The sequence below is a fragment of the Mandrillus leucophaeus genome, unplaced genomic scaffold (genome assembly GCF_000951045.1).
Source record: "Mandrillus leucophaeus isolate KB7577 unplaced genomic scaffold, Mleu.le_1.0 Scaffold39, whole genome shotgun sequence".
Classification (NCBI taxonomy): Eukaryota; Metazoa; Chordata; class Mammalia; order Primates; family Cercopithecidae; genus Mandrillus; species Mandrillus leucophaeus.
Genome location: NW_012104142.1, coordinates 3084082 through 3103417, shown reverse-complemented (window position 1 = coordinate 3103417; position 19336 = coordinate 3084082). Strand labels below are relative to the sequence as shown.

The window sequence follows — 19336 nt, the reverse complement described above, 5'->3', positions numbered from 1 at the left end:
CTCCACCACCCCTGGCTCCACCACCCCTGACTCCACCACCCCGGCTCCACCATCCCTGACTCTACCATCCCTGGCTCTACCATCCCTGACTCCAGTGTCTCTAACTCCAGTGTCCCTGACTCCACCATCCATGACTCCAGCATCTCTGACTCTATTGTCCTTGACTCCAACCTTCCCATCTCCTTCAGCCACCGCAGCAGTTCCTGACATGGGTGTTTTCCTTGCTGGGATCATTTGCTCTGAGGGTAAGGGTGAAGCTGCCAGCCTGCCCTGAGGGCAGAACAGATCCCTTGGAACCTGAGTGTACAGCTGGTGGTGCTGGGTCTGCAAGCTGAGCCCTGCAACCTGAGCCTGGCCCAGAGATTAGCCTGTCAATTGCATCCTCACATAGGAACACATGTCATGCTGTAAGGCCACTTCTCTGAAATCATGACCCCTGGGACCTGCCTCTCAGTACTGTAGTCTCAGAGCCCTCTGCACACTTGGGACTGTTTAATCAAGATTGCTTAATTAATCATGGATCATTATTCTTTCTCCACTAGACTATAGTTAAAGGAGAGCAGGAACCAAGTGCCCAGCACAGCACCTGCACATAGTAGGTGCTCTGTAACTAGCTGTTAGCTGGCAGGTAACTAGATGTCTCCAAAGGCTCCCCGATTTGTCAAGGAGCTTGGCTGGGGAAAGAGAAAGCCATGGACCTCTCAGAATTTGTGTGCAGAGCCGGAGTCTGCACATCCTGGGTGCCGTGACTGCTGGCTGCCTACCTTCATGTGCCCCCCACCCCCCGACCTGAGCCTGTACCTGCCATGATGTTCTCCACCACGGAGACGAAGTAGGCGGGCTTGCTGAAGGTGGGAGGGTTGTCATTCTCATCCTGGAAGGAAAACAGACAGGTTGCAGGAGCCAGGGAGGCAGGTGGCTGGCCGGATGTCTAAGGTGGGCACCAAGGAGTTAGGCTAGGCCAGGCTGGCACTAAAGAGCTCTGGCCTCTCCGTATAACCAGAGCCAGGTGAGGTGTCACAGGCAGTCAGGTAACCCTCTGGCAGGCTACAGTTCTAGGAGGTAGGACCAGCCCTGGGGAAACATGCAGGCCTCAGGAAGGGATGGGGAGGCCCAGGGAGAGGGAGTGTGCCGGCAGCAGCTGGGACTGCCAACAGCTGCCAGGTCCCCAGCCTCCCCGCTGGTCCTCCAGCTGAGCCCCAAGCTCACTCCAGCACTCACACCCCCAGCTCCCATGCTGAGAATGCCCACTTGGACCCCTGTGTAGGTCCACCAGGATGATGACAAAAGCTTCTAGGACTCTCCCCAAAGATACCGAAGTATGCAGGGGCAGGTCAGGGTCGGGGGTTCCCAGAGCCCAAACTCTGGCCCTGGGCTGGCTGCTGGCAGGTACAGCTAGACTCCTCCTTGCACACAAGAACAACGGCTCTTCCAGCCCCTGGGCCACCCCTGGCCCAGAGCCCCACTCCTGTCAGTTCTAACGCAATAGCTCTTCTAGCCCAGCCTTCGCCAGTGGCCAGAGGATGGTGTTTGGCTGAGGGGCTGGGAATGGCAAGGTGGGGTGGGCAGCTTCTGCCTCCTCCTACGCATCCCCCAACTCCTCCACACCGCGGCCCTTCCTCTTCAATGAGAAGAGGCTTTCCTGCCCTTTAATACTCTTATCCTCACTGGACAAGAATTGCAATCTCTCAACAAGAATTCCTCCCTGCTTACTTCTTGGAGGAAGCCTCCCCAGCCCACTTGACTCATGACCATCTCCCCTTTCCCAAGAGTCCAGTGCAGAGCTCAGGAGTCAGGCTGAGTCCCGGCACTGCTGGCCAGTCTTTATGCTACAGTCTTCGGCAGTTCCTGTTTGTTTGCTAGTGCAAATAGGAGTTCCATGACAGGGCCTGGCTTCTCGTGGAACTGCGAGCTCTTAGAGGGAAAGGATCCTGTACGAAGCCCCCTTTGCTGGAGTCTCTGCTGATGGAGCAGCCATGAAAGATGGGGGCATGCTATCTGGCTGCACACCCCTTGGGACATCCGAGAATCTCAGCCTGCTAAGATTGTGGGTGCCCAGAAAGGAGTGATCCTCTCTTTCTCCAATCTGTCCCTTGGCTCTGGATGGCACCCTGGCTCACGCTGACCTGCCCCTCTCCCCAGATACCCAGTAGTCTCAGGATTCCCCTGATGTCCAATGCCCCAGCTGCATGCCTGGGCATCTTCCCCGTCCCTGGTGCGGGTGCGAGTGCCCCATATACTTATACATTTAAGCTTCAGCCTGGCTGCACGAAACGGTGCGGAGAATGTCAGTGACAGAGCATGAGGCAGAAACTTATTAGCGGTGATATTTCCCTGGATCTTGGCGCTGCATTTGCTATTAGTTCTAATTCAGCGGCTCGCTCTACAAAAGCTTATTGTCCCCTAATGGGAAATCTACAAACCGAGTTTGACTTCTTTATTAAAAACCAACAAGCAGTGGATGAAAAAGAATCACCTGGCCCCTCCAGCCCCTCCTCCTCCTGGAGCCCCGTGGTTTCCATCTGCCTCTCCCTCACCCCAACCTGTGCAGGAAATGCTGCCATCCACGACTTCATTGCTGCTGGGTTTTTAAATTCCAATTGGGAGAAAATCCTTTTTGTGGAGGGAGGAGGCCGCTTAGCCAAGTGACAGCTACTTAAAAGCCAGCCACGTGCAAAATCAGCCTGAAGGCGGTGACCTTTTCAAGTGTGGTCCTCAGACACAAGTGACTGTCATCCAGAGGCCCTGCTTGAGAGACAATGTTCACTCACAGCAAGGTGGCACCTGTCTTTGTTGCCAGACTCTCTGGCTGCCCCACGGTTAGGGTGGACTCCAAAGGGAAGTGCAGGGCCCCTGCTGGTCCCTGGGATGCCTTTGAGGGAATTTGAAAATGGGGTCCCTTCTACTAGGCCACTGTGGTTTCCTGCCAGGGCACACCCTGGCTTGCCAAGTGCAAAGTGAGGCGGATTCTTACCCCCACCCACCTCCTCTGTGGTCTCAGGGAGGGAGGCTGCGGATCACACTTTTGTCTGCAGGGGCAAAAAGGGAGTTCAGTCCCTTCGCCTTCCTCTCCCTGCATGCTCTGGTCCCTTTGAGGGGGGCTGAGGCACAACGAGATGCTCCGGTCCCTGCCTTAGCTGAGCTACAGGTTGGGACAGGTCTGGGGTTTGGGGCAGAGCTCGGGTTTCAAAATCTCATGAGGGTGGGTCTCTGAAGGCCTTGCTCCTCAAAGTGTGGTCCCCTGACCAGAAGCATCCACATCACCTGGGAGCTGGGAGGACACACAGAATCCTAGCCCTGCCTCAGACCCACTAAATAGGAATCTGCCTTTTAATGAAATCCCCAGGGAATTCCAGGGCCCAGGGAACTTTGAGAAGCTCCGGTCTCAGTCATATGTGGATAGGGATGACCAAGGTTCCAGGCCTGTGGCTGTGGTGGAAAGAATATCAACATGGGAGTCATTCAGGTCAGGGTTTAAGTCCCAGCTCTGCCAATAAGGAAGAAAGGTGAAGAAAGAAAGGCACTGGTGACCCTGAGTCCTCCTGGAGCCTCAGCCTCCCCATCTGTAAAGTGGGACTGAAAGGGACTGGGTCATGTGAAGCGACCTGGCACATTGCTGGAGCTCAGCACAGTTTAATTTCCATTTGGCTACTTAGGTCTGTCCAGCCCCGGGCTAGCCAGAACACTTAACTTATTTCCCTAGACCTCCCTTACTCTTACCCTCTCCAGCATCCACTCCCCAAAGCCTGAACGGCTCCCTCTCTGCCTCAGCCCACTCACGGGAACTCCCATTTGCACTAGTGACAGGCTGGGGCACGGGTGTGGCTGCTGTTATGCATGGCTGTCTTATTGGCTGTAATGACAGCCAACATTCCAGGTGCCAGGTGCCACCTGCACAATCCCATTTCATCCTCACAAAAATATCATGAGGCAGGTACCACGATTATCCCCATTTTGCAGATGAGGATGTTGTTTCAGAGACCCAGGTCACACAGCAAGAGGGTAGCAGAGCCAGGTTTCAGACCCATATGCCTCCACAGCCACACCCCTCTTTCCACTTGGTGTCTTCTTGGGGAGTGAAGCAGGATACACAGTCACCTTCTTGTCCTACTGGGGGCCCAGCACAGAATTCACTGCCTCCTTGTGCAGAGCAGCATCCTGGCTGGTTGAAAGCGACGGGTGGGTTGGTCAGGGTTGTGAGGGTAGCTAGGATTAGAGGAGGCTTGGGGGCTGTGGTCAAGTCTGGGAAACTAAGGCCAGGTTTGGGTGATGTGGTCCGGGTCGGGCCATGGGGTAAAGAGTGCCAGCCATGGTCATGACTGCCAGGGGATGCATTCTTGTTCCCTACCCTCGCTGTTTCTAGGTGGGAGGTTACAGGTTTGAGTCAGGTGGGGTTTTTTGTTTTGTTTTGTTTTGTTTTGAGATGGAGTTTTGCTCTTGTTGCCCAGGCTGGAGTGCGGTGGTGCAATCTCGGCTCACTGCAACCTCTGCCTCCAGTGTTCAAATGATTCTCCTGCCTCAGCCTCCTGAGTAACTGGGATGACAGGCACCCGCCACCACACCCGTCTAACTTTTGCATTTTTAGTAGAGACGGAGTTTTACCATGTTGGCCAGGCTAGTCTTGAACTCCTGACCTTGTGATCACCTTGGCCTCGTAAAGTACTGGGATTACAGGCATGAGCCACAGAGCCTGGCCCAGGCCGGTTTTAAGGCTTCTGAAGATCTCCTGGTCCCTGTCCTCCTTCCCCTGACACTCCCTGAAGCCTGAGGTGCCAGGCATAAGGACTCCAGAAGCAGGGCCCCAACTCTCTGCCCTTCTCTTTGCTATCCTGGTTCTGCAGAGCCTCACTCTCCTGGCCACCCCTAAATTCTGCTCCCACGTGGCCATCTGGAAGGCTCCCCCGTCAGGCATCACACTGACTTTCCCATCATTCCAGCTCCATCCTACTCAGCAAGCAAATAGGGTTCCCGACCCAGACAAGGGCCTTTCCACTTGGGAGCTGGCCCTGGAGCTTCAGCCTCAGGTTGAGAAGAAAGAGCTTGTTAAGGCCCGGTGTGGGGCAGTGGCAGAGGCTGCTGGTGAAGCTGGCTGTGAGAGGAAGGCTCTCCAGCATGCCTGCTCCAGGGGCAGATTTTCCTGAGCTTATGTCAAATCACAGCGCATCTCCGAACCTGACAATCTGATCTAATCCTCCCGGAGCCGATAATGCACTAACTCTTCCATCAACACGCATTCGCTGTCTCCCACAGATGGGGAGGGGGGCAGGCAGTGCGTGCACAGGTGCGTGCGGGGAGGTCTCCATGCGGAGAGGCCCATTGGTCCCGCTGTCATACCACACTCTGCATCCCGGTGTGGCATGGGGCAAACGAACCAGCGTGGAGATGGATTCAGCAACTGATAATTTCAGACACAGAAAGCACTAAGGTGTGCTTGATATTCATGTCAGACAAACTGTGGCTTGGTTTCAGACCCCTTTAGATCTTCAGAGGAGTGGAAAAGGGAAGAAAAAAAAGAAGAGCAGGATAGGGAGAGAGGGAGAAGGGAGAAGATGACCTTCCAGTAATTCTCCCGTTCTTCACAGAACGCAGCCATAAATGAAGGAAGCCCACGACATTTCCTCCTCACCTGACTCTCAGCTCCCGGAAGGGCAAGGCCAGAGGCCCTGGGTACTTACAAATACCTCGATGGTGACAGGGACGGTGCTGTTGAGAGGGGGGTTTCCAGCATCCTTGGCCATGACTGTCAGATAAATCAGCCCATTGGATATCTGTTCATAATCCAGGGGGCGACTGACGCTGATCACTGAAATGACAGGAACAGGCCAGATCCCTCTGTAAGCAGACTTGAGATGCCCGTCCAGCCAGGGGTCCCCTTTGGGCAAAGAAGGTATGGCTGGCATGGCCCGGGCCAGCTCTGGCTTGTTTTCTGAACACCTGGAGCCTCACCATCTCGACTGAGGTTTCCTGACTGCCTGAAGTGTGTCGGACCCTGTGCGGAGCCCATGAGGTGATAGCCGGTTTGGTGGTAATGTAAGCCCCACTTTTACAGATGAAGAAACCAAGTTCAGAGACGTTCAGTAACTTGCCCAAGGTCACACAGCTCTCAACTCAATAGAGTGGGGAGATGAGCTCCAGAACCCAGGCTCTTTCTTAGTAGGCACTCCTGCCTGCTTGTCTGTCTGTCTGTCTCACTCACTCATCCGGCACTTTATGGATTTCCCCTCATCAGTCTGGAAGCTGCTCGGAGGACAGGGTCATGCCTCGGGCCCTGTAGCCCTCCCTGTCACTACTCCTCTCTCCAGGTAAGCACAGAGTTCCCCAGTTGTTGCCCAGCATTGGGGATGCCAGGGAGGACCAGGCAGTGGGGTGCAGAAGGCAGGATCCTCCTCAGTCTCCTCTAGCCCTAGTTCTCTAATCTTCTTCCCTCCCTTCTCCTTTATTTATTTTTATTTATGAAGTTTTCTTTGCAGAAGCAGAGTCTGGCTGTGTTGCCTAGGCTGGTCTCGAACTTCTGCTTCAAGCAATCCTCCCGCCTTGGCCTCCCCAAGTGCTACGATTACAGGTGTGAGCCAACTGCCCCTGGCGTCTCTCTCTCTCTTCTCTTCCCTCCATTTCCTCCCCACTTTATGCTATGGGCTCTTCATGCCCATCCAGTCACCTACTCTGGGCACTGTTTAGACCTCATGGGGAGGTACTCAGGGTTGGGTGCTGCAGACCTTACCTTCAACAGAACTCTGTTTAGAGGTGGGTGAAGAACCCTAACGCCAAAGGCAGACCCAGGCTGAGAGGCAGGATTTGCAGGGAGCTAAGATACATGCCCCTGCCCTGAAATATCCCCACCACTGCACATGCCTGAAGTCCCTCCATTAGTACTTGTTTGTGCTAAGCCATTGATTCTCAACTGGGGAGGGAAGGCATATTGGCTTGGGAGTAGGGGGCATGGGAGGTCTTAGAAGGCATTACAACAATATTAAATTACACCTTTCTATTTGGAAAAGGGAAACAAGATTATTGCTTTAGTAATATAAAATCTAAGGGGGATTCTTCTACTTGAGAGGAGGATGAGGTATGGAGGCAGGCAGAAGCATGGAACTTTTAAGTTTTTGAAAGAGGGATGGGCCGGGGACGGTGGCTCACACCTGTAATTCCAGCACTTTGGGAGGCCGAGGTGGCCAGATGGCTTGAGGTCAGGAGTTCAAGACCAGCCTGGCCAGCATTAGCAAAATCCCATCTCTACTAAAAATACAAAAATTAGCTGGGTGTGGTGGCACGCCTATAATCCCAGCTAGTCGGGAGGCTGAGGCAGGAGAATCATACGAACCCAGGAGGCAGAGGTGGAGGTTGCAATGAGCCGAGATAGAGCCACTGCACTCCAGCCTGGGTGACAGTGTAAAACGCTGTCAAAAAAAAAAAAAAAAAAAAGAAAGAAAAGAAAGAAAGAAAGAAAGAAAGAAAGAAAGAAAGAAAGAAAGAAAGATGGATGTAGATTTCATAAATAATGCAATTTGTTTTCTTTGTTTTGTTTTTTTTTTTTTTGAGACGGAGTCTTGCTCTGTCACCAGGCTGGAGTGCAGTGGCGCGACCTGGGCTCACTGCAACCTCTGCCTCCCAGGTTCAAGTGATTCTCCTGCCTCAGCCTCCCAAGTAGCTGGGATTACAGGTGCCCACCACCACGCCTGGCCGTTTTGTATTTTTAGTAGAGACAGGGTTTTGCCATGTTGGCCAGTCTGGTCTCGAACTCCTGACCTCAATTGATCTACTGGCCTCAGCCTCCCAAACTGCTGGGATTACAGGCCTGAGCCACCTCTCTGGTCAGAACTGCAATTTCTACAATGGCATTTCTCTGAACAAACTGTGGGGCAGTGGGAGGAGTGAGCACTGGACCTAGAGTCATTCAATGCACATTGATCCCTTCTGCCCTGGGGGCACCTAACCCTGGCTCCAGGAATCAGAGAAGCTTCCCAAAGGAGGAAGTGTTAAATGAGCACTTAAAGCTAGCCAGAGGCTACACACTGGACAGCCAAAGCGAGGCGCGGGACCAAGGGGCAAGGAGGTAGTGCTTTCCTGGCAAAAGGAACACACTTTGCAAAGACATGGGAGTGAACACCAGTAAGGGGAGACAAGTGTCAAAGTGTTCGAAGAGGCTGGACTCTGGTGGGGGAAGGGCTGCTGAGAGTTGAGGCTCGCAAGGCAACCAAGGGCCAGACCACACAGGGACTTGGTGCCAAGCTCAGCAGCTTTGTTGGGTGAGCTCAGGCAAGTTGCTCCGTCTCTGGGCCTTAGCTGCCTCGTCTGAAAAACAAAGTCGTCTCTCTTGGGATCTTGGAGCTTGAGGTTGCTGCTGCTATTTCCTGCCAGGGCTCCAGGGATGGGGACCCACAGTAGGCAGCAGGGCATGGTACAGAGTGCCTGGCCCCACAGGGCCGCCCAAAGGGTAGGGAGCCTTGGCTAACGAGCTTCCATCCCACAGACCTGCCTGCAGCCTTGGTAAGAAACAGAGAGCCCCAGAGATTCTGTTACCATCACTCTTCTGGCTCGATTGCAGGGCTGGCCATGGCCTGAGAACCAGAGACACATCCCGCTGAGGAGAGACACAGATGTTGACCCTACGGAAGGGCGACTCAGGCCACATCCCGCTCCAGCCCCAGGTGCTCCGGGCAGCTTCCTGAGTAGCCCAGGGTGTCAGGCAGACACGGGGTGCCCGCCCCACCCGCACAAGGGAGGTGTGAGTACAGAGAGCCCCCCAGCCCTCCTCCTGGCTGGGCCCCGAGTCCTGCCCCACACCTACCTCCATAGCCCTCGTACAGGCTGATGTCGAAGTAGCTGCCAAAGGCAGACGCACTGACAATGCTGTAGGTGATCTGGTTGTTGGGAGGGGAATCTTCATCTGTTGCCTGGAAGGAAGAGGGCGGACAAGAGCCGTGAGCCTGCAGGAGGCTGAGGACCAGAAGAGGGTGGGCAGCTGGGAGGGAGGGGAAGGCTGGCCCTGCTGACAGCTCCTTTATTGGGTGATCCAGCCCTGGGTCTTGTCCTGGCCCAGGAACCCGGGAGGCACCCCTTGTGCTTCAACTAGAGGCCGCACTCTGGCTTCCAGCAGACTCCCTGCTCCCCTCCATGTGCTGTGTGTGGAGGCAGCCTGGGGAATCTAGAGGGCAGGTAGGATGCCCAGGAAGAATGTGGAGGCCTGGCCTTCCCAGAGGCTGAGACACAATTACCTCCCACCCCCAACCCCAGCGGGAACACCCCCACCTGCAGACGCCTTCCCTGACTCCCGGACCCGGTTAGGGGCCTTGGGTCCCCTTACCCCACTGGTCCCCTTACGCCGAGTGGTAATTTCTTATCTAATTTCTGCCTCCCTCGCTTAGACTATCAGTTTCATGTGAGCAGGAACCTTGTTTCTTGATTGCTGCTGCATACCTACAGGCCAACCCAGTGTTTGGCCACAGTGGGTGTCTAATCCACGCATATTGCATGAAAGCAAGGAGAAAGGAAGGCACCTGGAGTGGGGCCAGGGATCCCTCTTCCCCTTGGCTGTCTTCTCTGGGCACTGAATTAATGAGCTTCTTTCCAGGTCATCCCTCACTCTAGAGCCTCCAGTGGTCCCCATCACTGGGGGTATATACCTGGAGCTGAGCACGGAGGGCGTGGCAGGACAGGGTTGTATGGGGGGCCATGGACAGCCTGGGCGGGCACATGGTCTGTTCTCCTAGGTATCCCCTGTGCCCACCCTTCCAGCCTTGCCTTCATCCCTGCCTGCTTCGAAAACAAGTTCCAAATGGAGGTTCTGGGTCCCATCCCTTTGGGTAGGCAGCATGGGAAGGGGGGACATTTAAAAGTCTCTGGTTAAAGGTCACTGAAGCCTAGTGGGGACTTGTTGCAGGAAGCACTTGGAGAATAGCATTCCAGGACTAGACCTGGCTCTGATACTCTACTAACTGTCTTCGTGGGCAAGCGTCTCCCCTCCGGGTTCTCTTTCTGTAAAATGGCGTTGCACTCCATGGTTTCTGTAGCTCCTTCCAGCTGTAGCACTTCCTGATTCTAGTCAGTCATTAAAGGGTTTGAAGGGGGTCCTGACACAAGGAAGTCCTCCCCACTCAATGCCCTTGCTAAGGGAGATGGCGGCGGATGGGTGGGGACGGGGATCTTTTGCTAATTCTGACCTAATATTTAAGCTGAGACATATAAAGCCCCACTTGGTACCAAGGACATGAGGTGTTGCTCAGAGAAGGCCCAACACAGACCAAGAATTTGACTCTCAAATCTGCAGCATTCTTTGTGGATGGGAGGTCAGCCCCTCTTGCAGTGGGTTCCCGAGGGGTTGGTCAAGAAGAAAGCACAGGCTAGGCACGGTGGCTCAAGCCTGTAGTCCCAGCTGCTAAGGAGGCAGAGACAGGAGGATTGCTTGAGCCCAGGAGTTTGGGGCTGCAATGAACTCTGATCGTACCACTGCACTCCAGTCTGGGTGAAAGAGTGAGACTCTGTCTCAAAAAAACAAAAAACAAAAAAGAAGCAAGCAAGCAAGTACAGGGGGAAGGGTAAGATGAATGGCAGGAGTGCAGGGCTCCCTGGCACCTTACCCGGAGCCGCACCAGCTGTGTGACAGAAGGCTCGTTCTCCCGCAGAGCACCCACATAAGCATCTTTCTGGAAGGTGGGCACATTGTCGTTGACATCCAACACATTGATCCTGACCCGGCCTGTGGTCTCCTCGCCGCCCCCGTCCCGGGCAATGATCGTCAGGGTGAAGCGCTGGATGAGCTCATAGTCCAGCCTGGCAATCAGCATGATGAGTCCCGTGTCCTTGTCCAGCGAGAATCTGTGCCAGGCCGGGAGGATGGAGGGAAGGAACACCGTGGTTTAAAACAGGCTTGATGGGGCCGGCATTTCCCAGCCTGTCCTTGCCCAGAGTGACAAACAGAAATAAATGAAGTCTGAAATCTGCCTTCCCTTTCACTTGCCCTGAGAAGAGCTGCTATTTCTAAAGGCGGTGGGTGGGGGCAGGGATCAGGATCACACGAGGTGGGCAGGAGGAGTCGCCTGATTTAAGCAAAGAGGAAACCAGGCAGAACAACCCTCCTGCTGTGAACAGGAGTTCCTACCTATTGCAGAAATTTAGATGCACCAGCATGCTAGGAATGGGCAGAAAGCAGCTGGTGAAGGGCAGGGTGGTTGGTCCTCTTTTGGGAGCTGCCCCTTGACTTTGAGGAGATGAGCCTTGAGCGGGAGGTTGGTAGACATCTCCTGGGTAGTAGAAAGGTATGGCAAGACAACCCCTCCAACTACGTCCTCTAAATGTCCCCTTAGGAGCCTCATCTGAGACGTCAGTTGACATCTGTGTGCTCTGACCACAGCTGCCAACCACCAAGCCTGGAAGGTTCTGGCTCAGAGTGAGGAAAGTCTCAGGCCCAGAAGACGGGAAGAGGTGAGACCATCCAAGATGACCAGGATAAGGCTACATGAACACAGGTCCCCTGGGGAAAGGATTCCCTGTGCATTCAGCCATGTTGGTGCCTTCCTCCCATTTGAGGCCCCCATCACTGAGTGACAGAGAATGGCCAGATGCCCCTAACAATCTCCTTGTCTCTTCTTCTTTTTTGAGACAGGGTTTCACTCTGTCGCCCAGGCTGGAGTGCAGTGGCGTAATCTCAGCTCATTGCAACCTCTGCCTCCTAGGTTCAAACCAGTCTCCTGCCTCAGCCTCCCAAGTAGCTGGGACTACAGGCACCTGCCACCACGCCCGGTTAATTTTTATATTTTTAGTAGAGATAGGGTTTCATCATGTTGGCCAGGCTGGTCTTGAACTCCTGACCTCAGGTAATTCACCCACCTCAGCCTCCCAAACTGCTGGGATTACAGGCATGAGCCACTGCATCCAGCTCCTTCCCCATCTTTTCTTGATCTTTCTCACAGATAGTCGGGGTCAGTCATTCAAGTTGACACCCACTGCCTCACTCATTCCACTGGGCTTCCCAGTGCATCAGACACGTGGCCTTTGAGCATGTTAAAAGTGAGAGGCGGCTGGGCGCAGTGGCTCATGCCTGTAATCTCAGCACTTGGGAGGCCGAGGTGGGTGGATCACCTGAGGTCAGGAGTTCGAGACCAGCCTGGCCAACATGGTGAAATCCCATCTCTACTAAAAATACAAAAATTAGCTGGGTGTGGTGGTGGGTGCCTGTAATCCCAACTACTCAGGAGGCTGAGGCAGGAGAATTGCTTGAACCTAGGAGGCGGAGGTTGCAGTGAGCCAATATCTTGCCATAAAACTCCAGTCTGGGCAACAGAGCGAGACTCTGTTTCCAAAAAAAAAAAAAAAAGAAAGTGAGAAGGCTGCCCTTTGGCTTGGACTAATTGAAGACAAGGCCCCAAACCAAGCCTAGACCATGTTACCATGAGGAGTGATGGGGCAAGGCTGGCATGTGTCAGGCAGGGAGGCGAGTAACCCTCCCATGGGCTGCTGCACATTGACAGCCCTCCTGGGGCAGGCTGTGTAGCCTAGTGGTGAAGGTCACGTGCAGAAGCCTGACCATGGCACTTACAGCTGTGTGACTTTGGACAAGTGACTTAGCCTCTCTGTGTTGCACTTTCCTCACCTGTAAAGTGGGGATGATAAAAGTGCCTAGGACTGAGTTCCTCTGTCATTTCACTGAGAGGATGACATGAGACAATGCGTGTGAAGCCCTTGGCCATGATGAGCCTGACACGTAATTGCTGCGGCTGGCGGCGGTGGTGGTGGTGGTGGTATGCAGTCGCTAGTACTTCAAAGCCTCTCACAGACATAATGGATCCATTCCCAAAGCTAAAGGCTATCTTTTGAGGGTCACATAAGCTGTGCCTCAGAGAGCTGAGGAGACTTGACCAAGGCTGTGCCACGATCAGGGTCAAACCAGCCACAGTGCCCATGGGCTCCAACTTCCAGTCCAGTGCTCTAGCCACAGGGCCCAGCACCTCCCTCCCTGGGCACTGAAAAGTTCCCAGATCTCATGAGTCTGGGGAGGGCCAAGGACCACTGCAGAGGGGCCTGAGGGACTGTGGGTAGAGTCTCACCTGTCTGGGTCATCACTGAAGAAATAGTTGACTTCCCCAAAGGTGCCTGCATCATTATCTGTTGCCTGCAACGGTGAGTACAAGAAGTCATTACTGCCAGACCCAGCTGAGGTTTCAGGTCCACAGGAAATCCATATTCCTCTCGCATGTCTCCTTTGGCCCAGGTGGAATATTCTAGAACCATGCTGTTCAGTAAGGATGCCACAGGCCGCTATTGGCTGTTTAAATTTATATTGGAAGGTGCAGTTCTACAGGACTGGTCTACCAGGCATCTCTAACTGAGTGAAACCACCCCTCCTGGGCTCACGGGGGTTCATGCCCCCTCCAGGCCGGGCAAGCTTCTTCTCTGCAGATGCTCCAAGAGCTTGGGAGACAGACCCTGGACCCGTGGCCTGGGATCACAGCCTGTGGTTTTGAGAGTACCACAAACGAAGGTGGGTGTCAGCCATCTGGTGGGTTCTTCTGGTTTTTCTCTCACAGTCCTTAAAGCCTCCAAGTCAGATGTACTAGCCACTGGGTGAAGCCCTCTGGTCCCTCCCTTCTTTGACCCTGGAAATTCTTTCAAATCCATTGCATGCATAGGGCAGGCCTATCTGCCCAGTGGCCTTCGTCTCCTCTGGCTCCTCCCTCTGCTTGCACAAAAGGCCTGACTGGGAACTGCCTGCCTGTCCCTGACCACAGGGACTGGCCTGGGAATGGCCCTTGACCACAGCTGGGTCCATCAGAATCCTCTGGGGACTCTTCCTATTGTGTTGCTGGGGATAAAAGCTTTCCTCCAGAGAGTTAGGCACGGGAGACATGAACTGAGACCTGCTGCACGTTTGGGGAGGATGAAGATGCACCCAGAGCTCAGGCGAGCTAGGAGAAGAGAAAGCCAAATTCTGGTAGTCTTAGAATCCTGAATCTGATCTGACATCCCTTCCTCACCCTTGATTTGGTTTGTGAGTTCACTGAGATTGCTCTCTCTCTCTTTTTTTTTTTTTTTAGAAACGGGTCTCTCTATGTTGCCCAGGTTGGCCTCCAACTGCTGGGCTCAAGGGATCCTCCCACTGTGGCCTCCTGAGTAGCTCGGACTACAGGGATCAGCCGCTGTGCCTGGCTAATTGAGACCTCTTTTAACTGGGCTGGTCCAGGCTGGCATCACTTATGGTCAAAAGAGATAGACAGGAGAGAGGCCAGCCTTATGCTGATGACAAGGACAATGATGGTGGCAGCCTGCATGGCTGTCATACCTTTTACATTTTCAAAGAACATCCAGGTTTACTATGGCTTCGTTTCCCCTCACAGCTGTCCATGTGGTAGGGAGACAGACATTTCCATCTGTCTCACAGGTCACACAGTGGAGGCTCAGACCTCAGTGAGGCCTGGTGAAAGCCTGCTGCCAGTCTGGCTTAGGAGCAGGTCAGAAGCAGAAGGACAGAAACTGGCCTCTCCACCCCCACCTGGTGTTCCTTCTCTGTGGCCATCCCAGTGAGGCCTCCTCCATCTCCCCTGACCTGAAGTTCTAGTAGGGGTTTGGCTTTCGTGACTGGGAACATTGGCTTCTATATTGTCCCTGACATGGTTTTAATCCACAGTGCAGGCTAAATGACATCATTTGTTCATTCAATAGTTACTTACGAAACATATAATCCATGCAAGGCGCTGTTCTAGATGTGCCCTCTGCTCTCTTCCCAGGCCACTGCCCTAGAGCGGGGCAAACTGCTGCCTGCCACCAGATGCCCGTAGGGAAAGGCCTCAGACTGACTTTGGGGTCCACTTGCATCTGTTTTGTATTTAAGGTATCTCTATAAGATTGTAGGTGGATAAAGCCCTCACGGCTAAAAATATGTTTTGATCCCTTTGTGCTCAATATTTTTTGAGGTTCCTTTCAAAGTTCCTGGATTCTATGAAATCCAGTAAATTCTATGTTCTTTATGATAAGCCTGAATTTTCAAGGAAAAGCTAATTTGTGTTTAGTATATTCAGTTCAGGAAGGCAGATAAGTGAAAAATATATTTCTATCCCAAATGAATGAAATGAAAAAAAGTTTATACCCAAAGGGTTAAGATCTTAGTTATCCAGAACACTTGGCTATACAGAAAGATGCCATTTCTGAGGGCTCTGGGCTGCCAGCTTGTATAGGACTGCCTCTTGTGCTGAATTTCCATTCAATATCCCCACAGCTTATGCTCCTACAGACTGTGCAGACCTCTGTCCCCACCACCACCACACCCAGGCTCAGAGCTCCTCACAGATTCTCTGGGGGTGCGTGCTGAACAAGTGAAAGGAAGGCACTGAGCCATGTCACCACCCTCCAACCCAGGACTGGCTCCCAGACGGGGCCTCTCCCACTGCCTGCACCATTCCTCACGATGGCAGCAGCCACTGCTGGCTCCTGAATGCCTTTTACCTACAACCCCTTCACCCTCACAACAGCCCTGTAGGTAGGTACTATTATCAGCACCACCTCCAATTTACAGATGGGGAAACTGAGGCATCAAGACAGTACATCGTTCACTCAAGGCTTCACAGCTAGAGAAAGAACAGTGCTGGATTTGAATCCTGTGCCATCTAGCCATGCCCTTGCCCTTCATCAGTTATTTCCTCTGAGCCAAGAGGGGTGCTTGTTCTCAGAAGGAAGGGAGCCTGGTTATTCCAGGCAAGAGGAGACCACACTGCCCAAAGCAACCCCAGATTCATCCTCACTTTACAGGGACGGAGGAGAAGGGGAGCAGGAGGAATCCCAGAGCCCTTCCCTCCCCCAGGTTCCACTGACAATCACGGTCATCAATGCATGGTCTTGTTGGACTGTTATAACTGTAGCTTGGTCTCGGGAAGATGTGACTGCCATGCATTGAGCCCCTTGGCGAGGGGTCACTGTGGTGAAGACCTCAGTTCCAGGTCACTGTGTGACCAAACCATACCTCCTTGGCCCCCATCATTTGCCTTTGTCAAAGGAAAAGGGTTTGGGGAAGGACGAGGGCAGAGAAGGCACCTGTGGTGCTCACTGCGCAGCACAGACGGTGCCTGGCATGCAGTAGATGCTTCTTAAATGCCTGAAAAATGAATAAGAAGGGGGTGGTGCAGAGAAAATAGGGAAGGGGCAGAGAGACTGGGGTGAAGATAAAGAAGGCAGGACTCAGAAGAAAGGGGAAAGAAGAGAAGCAAATGGCAGAAGGAAAAGGGAAAGGGAAGTAGAGGAGAGACAGCAGGCTAGGAGGCGGAGGACAGCAGCTGAGAAGCAGAAAGTCGGGTGTGCAGGAAGGGAGGGGCCTGGGTCATGGGGGGCGTGCTGCCCCTGGAGAAGGTCACATCTGAGCGCTGGGGATGAGCCCTTCAGATCTGGGTGCCCCACAAAATTGCTCTGGATTGTCAGGACAGGAAGGATGTGTGAGGTGCCTGCATCCCATCCCCTTCACCCTGGGGCCTGGAGCAGCTGAGGCCCAGGGAAATTAGGTGATGAGCCCCAGGAGACAGGACTGGACTGTCTTAGAGCAGAAGCTGGCTTCACACCCCCAACCCTTGCAAGGCTTGCCCTCCCCTGCCCACGTTGGACTGGGCACAGCCATGGCTCCCACGGTGACCCTTGTCCCCAGGGCCTCTCACTGCCCGCCCAGGCTGCCGATGCTGACCAGGGAAGATTTGTGAGTCCTTCAGTGCCACCGCCTAATGACCGTGTGAAATATGTATGCCTGGGTGAGGAGGAGAGGGAGAGCTTTCATTTTTCAAGTGTAGGAAGCCGAACTAGATGAAAAGCTGCTCCTTGCCCCTGCCAGGGTGAAGGTAGCAGCACTGACCTTGGGCCTTGTCGGGTGTGGGGCCAGCGCCAGGCTGCAGCAGGGCCTGTCAGGGGCCCTGGGCCTGGGAGGAGGCGGTAGATCTGAGCTCAAAGGAAAACCCCCTAGCCCTGAATGTCTAGCCTCATCTCTGACCCAGACTGGAGCACGTGCAGCTCTGCCCCCTCCACTTGAACGGCGCCCCTCCCTCTCCTGCCTGGCTCACACCCTTCTGCCCTCCCTGACCCCCAAGGCAAAGTTAGGGCTCCTCCCTGCACTCACTCAGCATTCCCAGCCCTGATCACACTGAGGCACCGAAGCTGAGGCTAACGCGTGTCTCCCCCAACCAGGACGTGGCTCCCAGAGGGCAGTGTGGGGTCATGGGGTCCACATGTGCCCAGGGCCTAGTACAGGGCCCGGACATAAAGGCAGCTCAGGAAAGGTAAGTCTGTCTCTGTCACCTATAACTACAACTACATCCACGTTCTCATGACACATACCAATGTATGAATTTAATTTTGACCAGATCTCCACAGGTAAGTACTGTTATTACCTCCCACCCATGTTTGCAAGTGAGGAAACAGAGGTGCAGTGGTGTTAAGTGACTGTTTGTCATGGTACCTTTTAAACAACCTCCTCCCAAGCAAGACTTGTCTGTGGCTTACCAACTAAAAGTCCAACAGACAAATGAAGTGGCAGACAGACAGTGACCCTTGGGCCCATTTTAGGAAGGAGGGTTTGAGGAGTGCCAAGGGCCTAAGTATAGAGAACAAAATTTCCTCTTCCTGCTACAAACACCCCCTTCCCTGCGATGTTCTAGGAATGAGCATGTCTGTCTCCCTGCAGAGTAACTTCCAAGGTCTCACAGGCCAGCCAGATGGCGACAGGGATCGGGGAAGGGGATGGCCCAGGTGGCCACTTTCATATTGTACCTAAGAAATGCCAAATCAAAGGCCAGGCATGGTGGCTCATGCCTGTAATCCCAGCACTTTGGTTTGGGAGGCTGAGGCGGATGGGTCACTTGAGGTCAGGAGTTCAAGACCAGCCCGGTCAACATGGTGAAACCCCCATCTCTATTAAAAATAGAAAAATTAGCCAGTCATGGTGGCAGTTGCCTGTAGTCCCAGCTACTCAGGAGGCTGAGGCAGGAGAATCGCTTGAACCTGGGAAGCGGACGTTGCAGTGAACCGAGATTGCACCACTGCACTCCAGCCTGGGTGACAGAGTGAGACGCTGTCAAAAAAAGAAAAAAAAAAAAAAAGATGCCAAACCAAGGCTCCAGGTGAGCACCTCAACTGTGCTCCAGGCTCCTCCCTCTGGCGCCTCTGTGTCTCCATTGCCATCTAATGGCTCCCCCCGGCTCTGGCTGGCACTCAGAGGTACACACTAGTGCATTTTACTACTTGTCAAGGTTCTCATAAGAGGCCCAGGGGCAAAAAGTTAAAGCCAGTAGCTAAAATTATCGTCCTTCTCTGCTCAAAATCCTTCAATGGCTCCCTATGATCTGCTGAATTAATATCAGACCCTAGTGTAAAGGCTGTCCACAGTCTGGTTGGCCTTAGTGTTCTTGTATCTACCTCTTCCCTGGTGCACCCCAGACTGTTCTCTCATTGCTAGTTCCTCTATCCTTTCATTCTGTAACTGCCTTCCAAACTCTGATCCACCCCCGAGGCCCATCCCAAATGCCCCTCTCCTAGAGTCCCTAACCATTCATTGGTCTTGACCCAGGAGCCCCCGCTCATCCCTCTCTTGGAACACCCGGCAGAATCTGCCGTTCCTGAAAACTGTCTGTGTGTGCCCCACTTTCCTGCCTGTGAAGGAGAGAAGTTTGTATCTAACTCAGTTTTGATACAGGGCTCAACGTCTCTGCCCAGTTTAGTAGAAGGTTGATTTCCATTGCCAGCCATGGAGGGTCAGCATTACCTTCCTTCTGTGGGGCTGGTACCCCCTGATCAGACACCACGGGGGCAGCAAGCAGTGACAGAGGGGTTGCTGGATTGCATGGGGCCAGGTGGGGTTTATAGAGCACCTCCAACGCCCTGGCGCCTACTCAGGCCCCCTATTGCCCCGGCCTCGCCCAGAAGGAGACAGGCACAGAGGATGTGCAGGGGCAGCTGAAGATGCCAGGCACACCGCTGAAGGCACCTTCATGAAAACAGTGACCAGACACTTGTTCAGTCACATATTTAGTACATTTTTTTTTTGAGACTCAGTCTCACTCTGTCACCCAGGCTGGAGAGCAATGGCGCGATCTCGGCTCTCTGCAACCTCCGCCTCCCGGGTTCAAGCAATTCTCCTGCCTCAGCCTCCTGAGTAGCTGGGATGACAGGTGTGTGCCATCACGCCCAGCTAATTTTTGTATTTTTCGTAGAGACAGGGTTTCACCATGTTGGTCAGGCTGGTCTCAAACTCCTGACCTTGTGATCCGCCTGCCTTAGCCTCCCAAAATGCTAGGGTCACAGGCATGAGCCACTGCGCCCGGCCCAGTAATTTTTTTTTTTTGAAATTTTCCAATGTGCTGGCTGCTGTGCCCAA

The 19336-nt window shown here is 53.6% G+C and overlaps 1 protein-coding gene across 1 annotated transcript in view; it reads right to left on the bottom strand.

Moving 5' to 3' along the window:
• Positions 1–19336, bottom strand: part of CDH23 (cadherin-related 23) — a 310969-nt gene that overhangs the window by 44754 nt on the left and 246879 nt on the right. The window contains 5 exon segments of the mRNA XM_011991084.1: positions 802–874; positions 5676–5803; positions 8789–8894; positions 10578–10815; positions 13044–13108. Coding sequence (XP_011846474.1) covers positions 802–874; positions 5676–5803; positions 8789–8894; positions 10578–10815; positions 13044–13108 — 610 coding nt within the window.